This window comes from Cervus canadensis, chromosome 1, assembly GCF_019320065.1.
Source record: "Cervus canadensis isolate Bull #8, Minnesota chromosome 1, ASM1932006v1, whole genome shotgun sequence".
Classification (NCBI taxonomy): Eukaryota; Metazoa; Chordata; class Mammalia; order Artiodactyla; family Cervidae; genus Cervus; species Cervus canadensis.
This window is the reverse complement of record NC_057386.1, coordinates 18,751,924-18,766,861: the sequence shown is the minus strand read 5'-3', so window position 1 is coordinate 18,766,861 and position 14,938 is coordinate 18,751,924. Positions and strand designations below refer to the sequence as shown.

The following is a 14,938-nucleotide window of genomic DNA, read 5'->3' as shown; positions in this document are numbered from 1 at the left end:
CTGCTAATGAATGTACAGTGCAGTGATGGTTCAAGAAGTTTAGCAAAGGAGACAAGAGCCTTGAAGATGAAGATCACAGTGCCCGGTCATCAGAAGTTGACGACAACCAATTGAGATCATCGAAGTTGATCCTCTTACAACTACACAAGAAGTTGTCAAAGAATTCAATGTCGACCGTTCTATGGTTGTTTGGCATTTGAAGCAAATTGAAAAGGTGAAAAAGCTCCATAAGTGGGTGCCTCATGAGGTGACTAAAAATCCAAAAAATGGTCATTTTGAAGTGTCGTCTTTTATTCTTCACAACAAACCATCTCTCAATCAGATTGTGATGTGCAATGCAAAGTGGATTTTATATGATACCCAGTGATGACCAGCTCAGTGGCTGGGCTGAGAAGAAGCTCCAAAGCACTTCCCAAAGCCAAACTTGCACCAAAAAAGTCATGGTCACTGTTTGGTGGTCTGCTGCCCAGCTGATCCACTACAGCTTCTGAATCCTGGTGAAACCATTACATCTGAGAAGTATGCTCAGCAAATCAATGAGATGCACTGAAAACTTCAATGCCTGCAGCTGGCCTTGGTCAACAGAAAGGGCCCAATTCTCCACAACAACGCCTGACCACACATCACACAACCAACACTTCAAAAGTTTAACTAATTGGACTACAAAGTTTTGCCTCATCCGCCATACTCACCTGACTTCTTGCCAACAGACTACCTCTTCTTCAAGCATCTTGACAACTTGTTGCAGGGAAAACATTTCCACAGCCAGCAGGAGGCAGAAAATACTTTCCAAGAGTTCATCAAATCCTGAAGCGTGGAGTTTTACGCAACAGGAATAAATAAACTTATTTCTCATTGGCAAAAATGTGTTGAATGTAATGGTTCCTATTTTGTTCATGAAGATGTATTTGAGCTTAGTTATAATGATTTAAGGATTTCCCAGGTAGTGCTGGTGGTAAAGAACCTGCCTTCCAATGCAGGAGACACAAGAGATACCGGTTCAATCCCTGGATCAGGAAGATCCCTTGTAGTAAGAAATGGCAACCCGCTCCAGTATTTTTGCCTGGAAAATCCCATGGACAGCGGAGCCTGGGAGGTTACAGCCCATGGGGTTGCAAAGAGTCGGACATGACCGAGCGACTTAAAAAAGAAAGAAAGAAAGAAAGAAATTCAACTGTCTTTATTAGGAAAATACCTTGGTGCCAATTTGGAACTAAAAGGAAATTCCCTCCACCTCAAAGGTATGGCTAAAATAGACAGGCAGTGGTTGGCAGATTTGGCTACATATTAGAATCACTAAATGGCAACCCATTCCAGTACTCTTGCCTGGAAAATCCCATGGACAGAGAGGAGTCTGATGGACTACAGTCCATGGGGTCGCAAAGAGTCAGACACCGTTGGGCTGCTAACACTTTGACTTAGAATCACTTGGGGCACTTTAAAACATACTGCTTCCCAGGTTCCACTCTTAGCCTCAGAGAGGCTGGTTAGACCCTGTTTCCTCTTCCGGAGCACTGAGAAAGACTACATTTCCCAGCTTCCCTTGTAATAATCCAAGCGACTAGATCCCTGAATCATTTTTAGGAGTGCCACCCCATCTCCATCAGATGTGATGTGAACAAGAAATGAATAATAAAGTTGCTAAACTATTAAGCTATGATGTTCTGATTGTTAGTTACAACTGATAGCCTTTCTTGAATTTCTGATTTAATTGCTCTGAACCGGCATCCAGACAATTATTTGTTCTTGTTTTTTTTTTTTTAATTCTCCAGGCAATTTTAATGGGTAGCCAGTGTGGAGAACCACTGAGGTGGGCAGAAATACAAGTACAGAGTTGCTGGTATAGTAAAGAAAGACTGAGTTTCCAGGGGTGCCCCAGGAGATGGGAAGAAGTTTGTCCACAATGAGAGAAAGAAGGAGAGGGACCAGCGACATGAAGGGAGGACCCAGGGAGGGAAAGTTGGCTAAGAAAACATTCCCTGAGCTGGGAATGGTCAAGGGATATTTTGGAATTGGAGTGTTTAATATTCGGTTCTCAATTCTCATCAGAGCTGTTAGGTGGGTGATATGAGGCCCCATGGCTGTCTCCAAATCACCAGTCAAGTTGGCCCCACACTAGTCCCTGTGTGAGTGGATGCTTTGGAGAAATCAAAGGAAGGCAGCCAGCCCAACATTTGGTCGTCATAGGAGGGAACAGCCAAAGCCCTTCTTGAGAATGTTCAGTGAGCATCCTAGGATCCCCTGAGGAACTCAGGTGGGAAGGAAGGTGGACCCCTCAACCACACACCCATGGAGACATTGGGGTGACATTTCAACCACTCTCTATGGCCCCTGCTGCTCAGCACCTAGAACCAATCCTAGCATCACCCCAGGAGAAGCCACGACACCTTACAGTGGATGAACCTGAGGTCCAGAGAAGGAGAGGAACCTGCCTAAGACCACACAGCAAGTTCTGGGTAAAGCTGAGTGGATTAGCTATGGGTTCCCTGGGTTCCCCGGCCCCCATGGATGCCCATAGACTCCTGGATACAAGCCTTTAACCAGAGCATCTTCCAGGGCTGGGGAGTGTGGAACAGTGGGACATCACAGAACACAAGACCTGTCACTCCAGCTTCCATCCCAGAATCATCTATGCTGTGCTCCCCCGACTCTACACCTTTCCCGAAGCCATCCACTCGATCCCAACAAAAGACAAACAGAGCCCAGAACCTTTGCTTTCACGTTTAATCAAAGGAAAGAAAACCAGTCAGAGAGAAAGCTCGGGAATTAGATGGCTGAGGGATGGGACGGGGGAAGGACAGCTGGTCTGGGACTGGGTGTGGACAGGGGGACAGGGCCCTCATTATCCTGAGGGTCCTCAATAGAAGCATCCACAGTGGGAGGGGGGAGGATGAGCACACACACCTGTTCCAACCCAGCCCTGGTCCCTCGAGCGGGGCTGAGGCAGGGGAGGAAGGATGCTGTTCAGAGAGGGATGGAGACAGGAAAGGAGGGGCCCAGCCCTGGCCCTCGGGCATCACCAGAGGTGAACATGGAGATTCACCCTGAAGAACCAGGTACCAACTCCTCAGCAAGATGTTTAGCGCCCATTCCCATCCAAAAGGATGGTCTTCTAACCAGGGCGCTCTGGAGCGTAACCAAAGGGAAGGGGGTGGCTGCCTCTATTCCCAAGTCTTCTGGGTGAGGTGGGGATGGATGGACAAAGGACACTATGGCCCCGGGCCAGCAGGAGAACACCCATTTTCCTCCCACTCCCAGTCTCCTTGGGCTAAGGGTGAGGGTGAAGCAAGGAGAGCTGAATGAAGGATAAATTAAAAGAACGTTGACTAAAGGGAAAAGAGGAAAGTAGAGGTGCATAGTGGATGCAAAGCTATGCAAATGAGATGGGAGCAGGCTTGACTGTCACATCTCACTTGTATACCTAGGCAAATGCAAATGAGATCCCTAATATAATAAATATATTTCTAACTTTGTAATAAATATTCTGTTTCTTCTCCCTCCCCTTCCCTAAGAAATGGGCACACAGTGGTTCAGGGGCCAGCTTGGGCTGACACTGCAGCGAAGACAGACTAGACACTCAGAAGAACTGGGGAGCACAAAGGCTGGGGGTAGGGGTAGTGGGGGAGGTCCCCTACAAGGACAGGTTCACCCCAGGAAAGGTCACAGAGAAGGATGAGGGATGAGATGCCTGGGGAAGTCGAGGACAGCATTCTTTTCTTAAAAGGGATTCTAATTTTACACCGTCGCCCTCCCCGAGGACTGGAGGGCAGGCATTTAGGGTCAGGAGACAATAGGAGAGTTGGAGGAAGACAGCCGGGGAGGGCCAAGCCTCTGGAATCTGGGATAAGGGTCTCATAAGAAATGGGGGCTGAAAAAAGAGGGCCCCCAGAGAGTAACCTCCAAAGCAAAACTACCTTTTGCTTCTCCCTCTCCCAAAACGAAGCCTGACACACACACACACACCAGTGGCAGAAACAGACCAGGCACCGCCGCAAGGGGAAACAGAAACTGTGCAGACTTCAGGGCGAATGGCGCCCCCTGGAGTCACGCGGGGAGCCTGCTGGGGCACAAATGTCCTCCGAGCCCACACCTCACGGCCCGGCCCTCACCTGGCCTCAGCCCTCAGGCAGCGCTCATGTCACCTGGACCCGGCCAGAGAGACCAAAGCGGACAACAACTACGGACAGGGAGCTCAGACAGACCCCCGCCACAGGCCACGGAGGACTGGGAGTTCTCTCGTCAGAAGTTGCAGGCTCCTCTCCTCACGGGGCTTGGCCTCCAACCCATCCCAGCCTGGGCTGAGCCCAGGGCCCCTGCCAGCCTTGACCTGCGGGGAGCAAGAGCTGCCCTGTCAGGGTCACCTTGGAGAAGTCCGTGGAGAGACTTCGGCAGTGAAAAGCTGTGGATGAGGGAAGGGCAGGGACCCAGCCCCGTTCGGCGGGGGGCTGAGAGCCGCACGGCTCCCTGGCTGTGGCAGCTAGCTGGTGCTTTGGCTCCTCCAACCTCTGGGATGGCACCAAGCTGGCACCACCGCCCGGGCCTGCCTGGTTGCCAGGGAGTCATGTACCCCCCTGGTCACAGGGAACAAGCCTAAGGCCTGCTCCTAGGCTGCAGAGGTGAGAAGTAGGAGGAGCCTAGGAATGGGGAGAGGGTGGGGCCAGTCCAGAGGAGGAAAAGCGATTGGACAGAGGACTGGTGGGAGGGGGGCGGGCAGTGTACCTATGACCACGTGGTCCCAAAGCAGCTTTTCTCTCCTCTGGACTGAGCATAAATTATGGAGGTGACTCTGACACCCTCCTGGGCACGGTCTGGCCCCCAGAGAGGGACATCCGGTGGCCAATGGACGTAGGGAGTGGGCAGCACCTGGGCACAGGGGTACCCCACGAACACCCACCTCCCTGGCAGTACAGCCTCTGCGCTGAAGCCAGATGTAGGGCCGAGACCCAGGAAGAGCCAGAGCGCCAGGGACGGGAGCTGAGGATGGGGGCTGGGGGGTCACGGGTGGGAAGGGGACGGATTCAGGGTTTGGTTATGACCCAGAGAGCCGAGGTCCAGGAGAACAGGCTCAGTACACCCAGCTGACAGGCACCCACTGGGGCTCGGTGCGCAGCTTCTCCATGGCGGCCTGGAGCTCACGGAAGGTCCTCTCCAGGTTGCTGTTGACCAGGCAGAGGTCGAAGTAGTGCCCGTAGCCCCTCTGGATGCGGCTGCTCTCCTCCACTGTCCGCCTCAGGTCCGCCTCCTGCCGGCACAAGGGGGCCTACCCGCGTCAGCATCTCCCAGACACCCGCCTCCCCCACCACGTCGGGGACCCAGAGCCTGCATCATCTAGGCCCTTCCCCAGAGCCCAAAGTACCAACCATGGCGGCTCAGAGCCCCTCGCTGGGGAGGCAGCAGCCCCTCCCTGCATGCCCCATGGCAGCTCTCCTGCAACCATGGACAGACAGATGGGTAGAAGGAAGGAAGGAAATAACCTTTAGGAAGTGACAGGCACAACACTAAACACTTTGTAACCTGCATAATCTTCACTACAGCTCTGCAAGTAGGACCAATTATTTCCATTTAAACAGAGAAATCTCAGACACACAGAGGTCACACAGATAGCCAGCGGCTGCACAGGGTCTGCCTGACTCCAAAACCAGTGCTCCCTTCAGTCTGAATAGGCCCCCCTTACCTAGGCAGCCTGAGGGGCACATCCCTTGTGTGGCCCGGGACAAACCTGGTCCCAGACCCAATCCAAGTTGGTGGGGCAGAGGTGGGAGGAGGACTTGAATACTGACTTAAATAACCCCAGGCAGGAGCTCTAGGACTGGCCCAGCTTTGTCTGAGGGGCTCCAGTAGGCCCTGCTTGTGTCGGGGCGGGGACCTGTAGCAGGGCAGGGGCTTGGCGCTGCAGCCCTGGGGAGCCCAGCCCAGACCTTGCTCCTGAGACTGAGCCTGAGAGCTGCAGTACTAGGTGTGGCCAGCAGAGGGACCCCTGGGTTCAACTCTCTGCAAACCACCTGCAGGGGAAGACTGTTCCCTGGGGTCCCTGGGAGCTAAGGGGTGCCCTGGAGTCGTGCAACACCTGACCTGAAGCCTCTCCTCCATGCACTGCCTCCTCCCTGATGCTACCTAGTCCTTCCAGCCAGCCTTCCAGTCTCTAGCTTCCTCCCTCCCTTCAGCCTTTTTCCCAGCTGTCAACAACCCACCTCTGCCCTCCAGCCCTCTGGGCTCCCTAGAGTCAGCATTCTGTTCGCAGAGTGGACTGGGCAGGGGGCCTGGCAGAAGCTCCCATGCCCTGGACTAACTGTGTTCCTTGCTCAGACCTCCATGTCCACACCTATAAAGTGAGAATTGTTAGTCCTACCTCACTGGGTGGGTGCCTTGTGTGGGCGCCTCTCCCCTTGAGGACACCATCTCCTTCTCTTCCTCAGCTCTGGTTGGCTCCCATGCCCAGGCAGCCGCTAGGCCCCTCCCATCATACCTCAGAGGGCCTCACCGTGAGCTGCTTGGTGGACACCCCGCTCTCCAGCGCCGCCCGGTTCATGGCCCGCAGGGTCTCGAAGTCAGGGGCCTCGATGAACACCACGTAAGGGACAAACTCAGCTGTTCTCAGCACCTTCACTGCCTGCAGAAGAGGAGGGCCAGGAGTATATCCCCAGGTACATCTGGGGTGATGGGGTGAGGACAGGTATCTAGGAACAGAGGAGAATGAGGTACCTGGGCTTCTAGAACATGAAACCTGGGAGTGAATGGCAGGACAGCTGACAGGTGGCTGAGATGGGTGAACTGGAGGAAACTATAAGAGTGGGGTGCAGGAGGCTGAGAAAGGGGTTCTGGGTGGGCTGTGGCCCTAGCAGTAATTGAGGGGTTATACTGGGTTGCATGGAAATATATGGGGAAATACTGGGGGCAAGGAGAATACCCAGAGAAGTACTAAGCAGGCTGGGAAGGAGCAGGCCAGCAGTACCTGGGGGTTGACATCCAGCACGCACACCCGGCCAGCAGCCACCACGCCCCGGATGGAGTCGATACGTGTGCCGTACAGGTTGCCCTCGTATTCACCATGTTCCAGGTATCGCCCAGCACGGATGTCGGCCTCCATCTCCGCACGGGACACAAAGCTGTAACCCTGGCCTTCCCGTTCTGAGTCCTTGGGCCTCCGGGACGTGTCTAGGGGGAAGGAGGGACCGATGGGCACAAGCAGGACGCATCACCTCAGACACAAGGGCTCATGTCCTCTGAGAGCCAAGAAGCCCTGTGCCCTCCTGCACATCTGGCCCTCGCCCTCAGCACTGGCACCCACAGACTCAAGATGTCCATGTTGAGAGGACCTGCAGAGATCACTGCTCTAACCCCGTGTTCACAGATGCAGGGCTGAAGCCCAGGGAGGGCAATGTGCAGCCCAAAGCCACACAGCAAGGCCAAGCACACCTGGGGTCAGCGCTCAGGTTCCTGCCTCTAGGAACCAGGAGCTTTCACACCCCAGCTGCCTCTGTCACCAAGAAACCCTGTCTTATACAAGCCCACGCACAGCTCATAGCTCTGTTTCACTGTGGGCTTTTAGCCCAGCTGGGCTTTTTCAGCAAGTGAAACATGAGGGAGGGAAAGGCAAGGCTAGCACCGCCCACCTGGCCTGAGACAGCTCTCTACGCCCTCCCAGTCTGCAGTTCCCACACTCACCCACAGAGGGCGCACACCCTACACCTCTCACCCAAAGGTATCACTTCACCTGGGGCAGATGCCCATTTAGAGGACCAGCCCTGGCCCCCAAGGCAGCCCCCGCTCCCTCGCCCCCAAACCCCCACCCAGCAGGACCCGGCTCCCACTCACAGGGCACTGTGGTGCCGTAGCGATCTGGATCCCACATGATGAGTTTGTTCTTCAGGCTGCGGCGACCCACGCCCTGAGCCCCGATCAGCACCAGGGTTTTCCGGCGGAAGGGGGGCATGCGGGCCACCTCCTCGTAAATGAGCAGCTCATGGCGGTCAAACTCTGGACACAGGGAGATGGCACTGCTTATCAGGTGGAGGGGGTGCGGCTGGGCTCTCAGAGAGGCCGAGGGTAAGAGGGCTGGGGCCAAGGGCAGCAGGGAGAAACCAGGCAGGACTTAGGGACAGGACTGGCAGACTCAGAACCAAGAGATGCACCAGCTATTGGTGGGGAAACGGGGGCACTAGAGGAGGACAGGGGAAAGACGCGCCCAACACCCACCTGCATTCTTGGTGGTCAAATACATCATTCTCTTCTTTTTCTTTCCTGAAAGGCTGCCACATAGGGTCCCTGGCCATAAGGAGATGGACCAGTGAGGCCAGGCAGGGCCACATCAGATCTCACATTTGGGGTCTTGGGGGAAGACTGTACCTGAGGTGGGTGTCAGTTCCAGGTCCCGCTTGACAAAGGCTTTCCGCTTCTCCTCCAGCAGCTGGCTGGGGATGAGCCCTGCACTGCCCCCTTCCACATGGCATGCCTAAAATAACCGTGAACAAAGATCTGCTAAGTGAGCCCTCACCTCCCTGACATGCTATGCCTGGGGAGACTGCATGGGCACCCAGCACTCACCTGCCACCAGTTGGCATCGTCCTGGTTTACAATCTGAAGCAGGTCCCCAGCACTGAAGCGCAGGCCTGCCTCCTTGCAGGGGATCAGGCTGTCTCGGGTCGGGTCATAGTCAAAGTGGCATTTCACAAATACCTGGGCCGGGGATTTGCCGAGAAGAGTTAAGGGCAGAAGCAGGGGGAAATTGGAGGGGTCGAAGCCCTGTCCTGTTGCCATCCCCTACACCCAGAGTGGGAACTGGGAGTATCACACAGTCCCCCTCTTTTCACAAAGAGAGAGCCTGGCACTGCCCATCTAAGGGCATGATGCCTGCAGGCCTGCCCAGCCCACCTCCCTGGTACCAACCTCCCTTTGCATCCAGAACAAAAGGACTCAGAAGCACAGGGGATCTGCTCAGGCCTAGGGCATGCATGACCCTAATGCAGGATCCCTCTGTCCCCCCTACACCCTCCCCTTCCCCAGAGGAGAAGGCTTTGACAAAAAGCCAGACAACCAATAGAAGAGGTGGGCAGAGCAGTGAAACCTCCACAATCCACCAACCAGGAGGCAGCTGAATGGGACACACGGGACCACCCAACGCTGAGCACCCTCGCACACACACGGCACACAGGGGGCTGCAGGCGATGTAGGAATTCACTTGTACACGTGGGTACCCCAAGCCTTAGATGTGGGCGTGTCCCTTGCACATGCGCATGAGTGCTCAAGCCAAGGGCAAGAATGCAAGCGTGTTCACAACGTGTACAGGCCTGTAGGTGGCTGGATCTGCCAGGTCCCGCCCCCCACTCGCTCTGAGCACACTGATTGGAGAGGAGGCGCTCCCACCCGGAGGCCGGTGACCCTGGCCACCGAGAGGCTCAGCCACCCCTTGGGCCTTGTGCTGGGGGTGGGACTTGGTGGAGGGGCCCACCTGGCGGGGCAGATGGGGCTCCTGGTAGCTGGGCAAGATCTTGAGGATGACGCTGCCGCTGGCGCTGCGCAGGAGCTCCTGCAGCGCGCGGGGGTCGCTGCCCACAGGCTGCCCGTTCACCTCCTTGATTATGTCGCCTACATGTAGGAGTCCTTGCTGGGCCACCATGCCCCCATGCAGAATGCGGGCGATCACCAACTCGCCACCTTCCACGCGGAATGTCACGCCCTGGGAGACGGAGGGCAGATATGTGAAACCCCAATTGCTCCAGGTCAGAATCTTCAAATGGGTGTCCTAAGGGCCCTTCCATTCTACCCTTCCACCCCCACCCTCACGGCCACTTTCTCTGCCATCCTCTCCCCAAACTCTTCACCTACAGGAGCACTAAAGGACCAAAAGTGGGCAGAACAGAGATGTGTGCGCCCGACCCTGGGCAAAGCTGACCTTGTCTTCAGGCCTCCCCTGACCCGACTTGATCCTGCTGCTTACTCTCAACCCCCACCCCCCATGAGTCCCCCTCTGGCGCGGCCAGGCACCCTCACCAGATGCTCTCCAGCTGTCTTGCGGATGCCCACCATGCGCACGGCGTCAGGAGGCACAGGCTGGTTGCTGAACGTGGGGTCCAGGCCAGGGCTAGGGGGTGGTGTCTCATAGGTCTTTGAGGCCACAGAGTCGTGCGTCTCCAGAAGGGACTGGAGAGGTGGGAGGAAGGGGAGGAACCGTGGGGAAGTGCCCTGAGGTCCCTTCCCATTCCAGTCCTAACTTCCTGCCAGCCCCATCCCAGGAACCTGGGAGAGGACCAAACCTGGAAGTGGGGCTCCTGGAGGATGCGGGCCAGCTCGGCCGCGGTGCTGCTCTGCTCCGCCAGCTGCGCCAGGTCCCGTAGGATTTCCTGCACCAGCTCCAAGTTGTTGTCCCGCACTGCCTCCAGCTTCGTCTCCTCCAGCCGCTCATGGGCCTGGGGGTGGGGGCGGAACAGGTGAGGTCTGATGCCTCCCCAAGGGCCCCAGGGTACCAAACTGTGCCCCCTCCTCCATTCCCAGGCATCTTCCCACCCCCAGATCTGGACTGTAGACGCTACCCACAGCACTGCTCGTGGTATTACGAGCCTCACTCCCTCAGATATAAGCACACTCACAAATATGCACATGTGCCCTGCTATCTCCTTTCTCCCCCAAGAGCGACTGGGACCCAGTTTAGGGAAGAGAGAATCCAAAAGATAACACCTCATTTCCATCTCTTGCCACAGAGAGCCATTAATGTCATCAAACTGTCCCCAGCCACCAGAACCCCATAAGCATCTGAGTTCAAGGACAGCTTCTCCCATCCAAAATCATGGTAGGGTGGGGTCTTGGACACCCCGTGGCCCAGGATAAGGAAGCCAGGGAAGTGGTGTGGCTTGTCCAAGGTCACAGGGACTCATACTTGGGTCTCTCAGCCTTGAGCTCAGTGTTCCCAGTGAGGAAGGGGACAAGATGTCAGTACATGGCACCAGGAGAAGGCTCTGCACCTACTTGTTGCTCTACTGACTCTGGGCTCCATGACAAGATGCTCTGAAAAGGGAAAAGGAAGTCTCTGCCAGTGACCAGCCCAGCAGGGAGAGTTATGTTAAGTGGGAAGAAAAGAGTCCCCTTTCAAGGATATATATGGAGACTTTTTTTGCCCTCTGAATCACTTGGAAGATAGTTGCAGAGACAAAGTACTTCACCCCAAAGTACTTCAGCATGCATCTCCTAAGAACAAACAGGATATCTGGTACACAAACTACAATACCATTATCACATGCAAGAAACTCAACATTGGCACAGCAATATAATATTGTCTAATAGATAGTCCATGTTCATGTCACTATTGCCTCAAAAATATTCTATAGGGCTTTATTTTTCTGATCCACAGTCTAATCAAGATCAGATGTTAACTTTAGCTGTCACATCCTCTTATTCTCCTTTAACCTAGAACAGACCCTTTGGTCTTTCAGGACATTTTTGAAGAGTCCAGGTCAGTAGTTTGTGGAATGCCCCACAGCTGGATTTATCTGTTGTTTCTACATGTTTAGACTCAAGTTAATCTTTGCGGCAAGAGTTCTATATAAGTGATCTTAAGGTTTCCCCACACTTTGAGACCACGTGACTATTCGGTTCCCCAATAATCATTCACTGATGGATTTAGTCTCCATTTATGGGTTTTTGCCTGAATCAATTGTTATTGTGTTGGGGTTGCAAAATAGTCACTATCTAACCCCATTATTCCTTCTACATGCATTATCTGGCACTCTATTATAAGAAAGAGCTCTTCTTTTCCCCTCCCACTCCTCCTCCTCCTCTCTCTTTCTGCATCACTATGAACTTTTTTATTCAGTGTGTTCTAATTCATCATCATTGGTATCTTCATTGTCTCAGTTTACCCCAAATTTGTCCAGGGGAGCCCGCAGCGCCCCTTTTGACTTGTTCCCATTATGAGCACCTTCTTCCTTCCATCACCAGCTCACCTTGTACTTTCCCTACTCCAGATGTGGAATCAGCAATTTCCCCAAGGAAACCTGATTCCTTTTGCTGGGGAATGGTATTCAGAAACCAAGATCTGGGCACTCAGTGCTCACTGATTCTGGGTGTCATTACTTCAGTAGACATTAGCTGATACTGACCTAATTAAAATCAAACTCTACACAATTTTCCTTGCCTTCTCCCATTCCATACTTGTATCTCCCTTCTCCTTTGGTGAGAATTTTCTCCCAAGAACTTTAATATATATTTACTTATTTATTCTGTCCTTCAATGTTCAGAAAGTTTCAGAATTGCTAAACTATTGCTACTACCTATCACCTTAGGTATCACCTTCTGTATATTTTACCCAAGTAAAATTCAAGATTTATCTGCATTCTTTTTGTCCCCAGAATAGTTTAAAAAAACTTACAACGTCAATGTAAATATTCTATATCTGGGCTGTCTACTGTGGTAGCAACTAGCCACACGTGGCTGTTGAGAAACATGACTAGTACAACTAAGAAACTGAATTTTTAATTTTATATCAGCATTTTAGCTGAAGTATTTTAATTTAAATAAAGTATTTAAATAAGTACCCACATGGGGCTGGCTAGTGGCTACTAATATTAAATAGTACAGGCTTAGTAAATATCCCACTTAAGGCATATAGTCAGAATTTTGTGAAGTTGCTTAAATTAATTCCTTTTTCTGTTCTGCTAACAATTTGATATATGAATAGATTCACTTATCTGCACTTAATTTCAGGGTTAGATTTTTTCATTCTTTTAAAATTTAACCTTATGTTTAATATGTACAACATTCACATGGCTGCAATCTTAAATCTATATAAAAAGTAAACTCAAAAAGTCTTATTTCCATCTTCATCCCTTCTACCCCATTCATACCAACACTCTAAAAGGCATCATTTTCATTAGTTTCTAGTTTATTCAGTCAGCATTTTTTCTACAAAAATAAATAAATATTTCCCTTTCTCTCTTATATAAAAGGTATGTATACTCTGATACTTTGGGGTTTTTGTTTGTTTAAGTGGTTTGGTTTGTTGTTTGGGTTTCTTTTTGTTGTTTGTTCTTGTTTTTTTGGCTGCACCACACAGCATGCAGGATCTTAGTTCCTCAACCAGGGATCAAACCCATGCAATGGAAACAAGGTTTCTTCACCACTAGACCACCAGGGAAGTCCCTGTTTTTTAATTTAACAATATGCCCTGGAATCACTCTGTGCTGCTCCATGGAGATCTTCCTCTATTAGTTATCTTTTAATCACTGCATGTGTGTGATTTCATGACTGGAGTACCATAATTTATTCAACTACTCTCCATAGGTATGGAGGTTGTTTCTAATATCTTACTATTGCAAATAAAACTGCAGTGAATAGCCTTGGCATAGCCATTCTATATTCATGGAGTGGATCTTTCATGTAAATTCCTAGAAGTCTTGCTGGGTCAAGCAGTAAATAAATATGTGGTTTTGTTAGATATTGACAAACTCCCCTCCATGGGGTTTGTGCCACTTTGCCTCCCCACCAGCATTAGAAGAGAGACTTTCCTGAAGCCTTGCCACCAGAGTGCGTGATCAAACCCTTGAATGTCTGCCAATCACATAGATGAGAAGCCATCTCTCAGTGGGGCTTAATTTGCATTTTGCTTATTATGAGCGAAGCTGAGCATCTCTTCATATGTTTAAAGGCCATCTGTATATCTTTTTCTGTGATCTGTCTGTTCACGTCTCCTGCCAATTTTCCCATCAGATCTTGTTTTTTCTTTTTCTCACTTCTTAAAACATTCTCTATATTAGGAAGATATGCCCTTTATCTGTAATACCTCTTGCAAATATTTTCCCCCAGTTTGTCATTTATCTTTTGACTCAGCTTATGTTTTTTTTGTCACTGCAAAAGCTATGTATTTAATTTAGTTAAATTTATTAATATTTTATGCATCCAAATTTCGAGGCATAGTTTTTAAAAAAGGCTTTCCTTTACACAAAGACCCATGTTTTCTTCTAGGATGTATATAGTTTGTTTTTTCGATCTCTGAGCTTCTTGGAAGTTTATTCTGATGAATGGTGTGAGGTATGGATCTGCTTTGATATCTTTCCAAATGACTGTCCAGGTATTACACCACCATTTAATAAAAATCTGTAAGAAAATTATTGCTTAATTTTCTATGTGTAATAATGGTAGTGCAAATTTTTTTTAAGAACTTTTAACTACAAATATTGAAATACTTACAGATAAAATTATGTCTGAAACTTGCTTCAAAATAATTCAGGAGAGAGAGAAGGAGGTGGAGGTATGGATGAAATAAGACTGTTCTTGAGTTGTTCAGTGTTGAAGTAGAGCAATGGATGATGGGGGTTCTGAAAACATTTTTGAAAATTTCCATAACAGAAAGTTTTTCAAGCCCATGAGATGAGGAAATTTTAACAACATCCCATAAGGATACTCTGAGGATTTGATGAGATAGACACAGTGCTTGGCACACAGCAGTTGCTCAATAAAGGCTAGCTCCTTTTCTGTCTTCTCTACCCCAAACAGGCCAGGGAAACAACTTCCCATATAGGGGGGCCCCCTAAATCATCCTCCGCTGGGAGGGCAGCCTTTCAGACTGACTCCCACAGCCCAGCTGGACACAGCGTTCCTGCTGGGGAAACAGACAACTGAAGGAGCAAAGAAGTAGTACTCGGAGACCTGTTACACCTTGATGATCCTCAGAAACCAGAGGGCAGAGAAATGCCCCAGAAGTTTCTACCAAATGCTGTGTGATCTTCAGTCATTAACTCAGCACAACCCATGGAGGCCCTGGCTCTGTTACCAGTGTCTAGACAATACTAAGAGCCCAGGGCCCCAGGAACTGTGTTTCAAGAATAAACGAAGGCACTCAGACCCGCAGCTCCCTCACCATGGTGACTCTGGCCAGGCTCCTTCCAGATAATGGGGGCTAGCTCTGGCCCAGGTGACATAAGTAGCCTAGAGGTTGTCCATTTTAGCT

At 51.1% G+C, this 14,938-nt stretch overlaps 1 protein-coding gene across 5 annotated transcripts in view; it reads right to left on the bottom strand.

Moving 5' to 3' along the window:
* Positions 1–2,710: 2,710 nt before the first annotated feature.
* Positions 2,711–14,938, bottom strand: part of MPP2 (membrane palmitoylated protein 2) — a 43,461-nt gene continuing 31,233 nt past the window's right edge. For all 5 annotated transcript variants that reach the window (XM_043467451.1, XM_043467461.1, XM_043467431.1 and 2 more), the window contains 10 exons: positions 10,254–10,406; positions 9,991–10,140; positions 9,449–9,676; positions 8,545–8,676; positions 8,347–8,452; positions 8,197–8,265; positions 7,816–7,977; positions 6,953–7,155; positions 6,482–6,610; positions 2,711–5,242 (listed from right to left, as the gene is read on the bottom strand). In XM_043467451.1, coding sequence (XP_043323386.1) covers positions 5,066–5,242; positions 6,482–6,610; positions 6,953–7,155; positions 7,816–7,977; positions 8,197–8,265; positions 8,347–8,452; positions 8,545–8,676; positions 9,449–9,676; positions 9,991–10,140; positions 10,254–10,406 — 1,509 coding nt within the window. In that variant the 3' untranslated portion in view covers positions 2,711–5,065. The remainder of the gene's footprint in view (positions 5,243–6,481; positions 6,611–6,952; positions 7,156–7,815; positions 7,978–8,196; positions 8,266–8,346; positions 8,453–8,544; positions 8,677–9,448; positions 9,677–9,990; positions 10,141–10,253; positions 10,407–14,938) is intronic.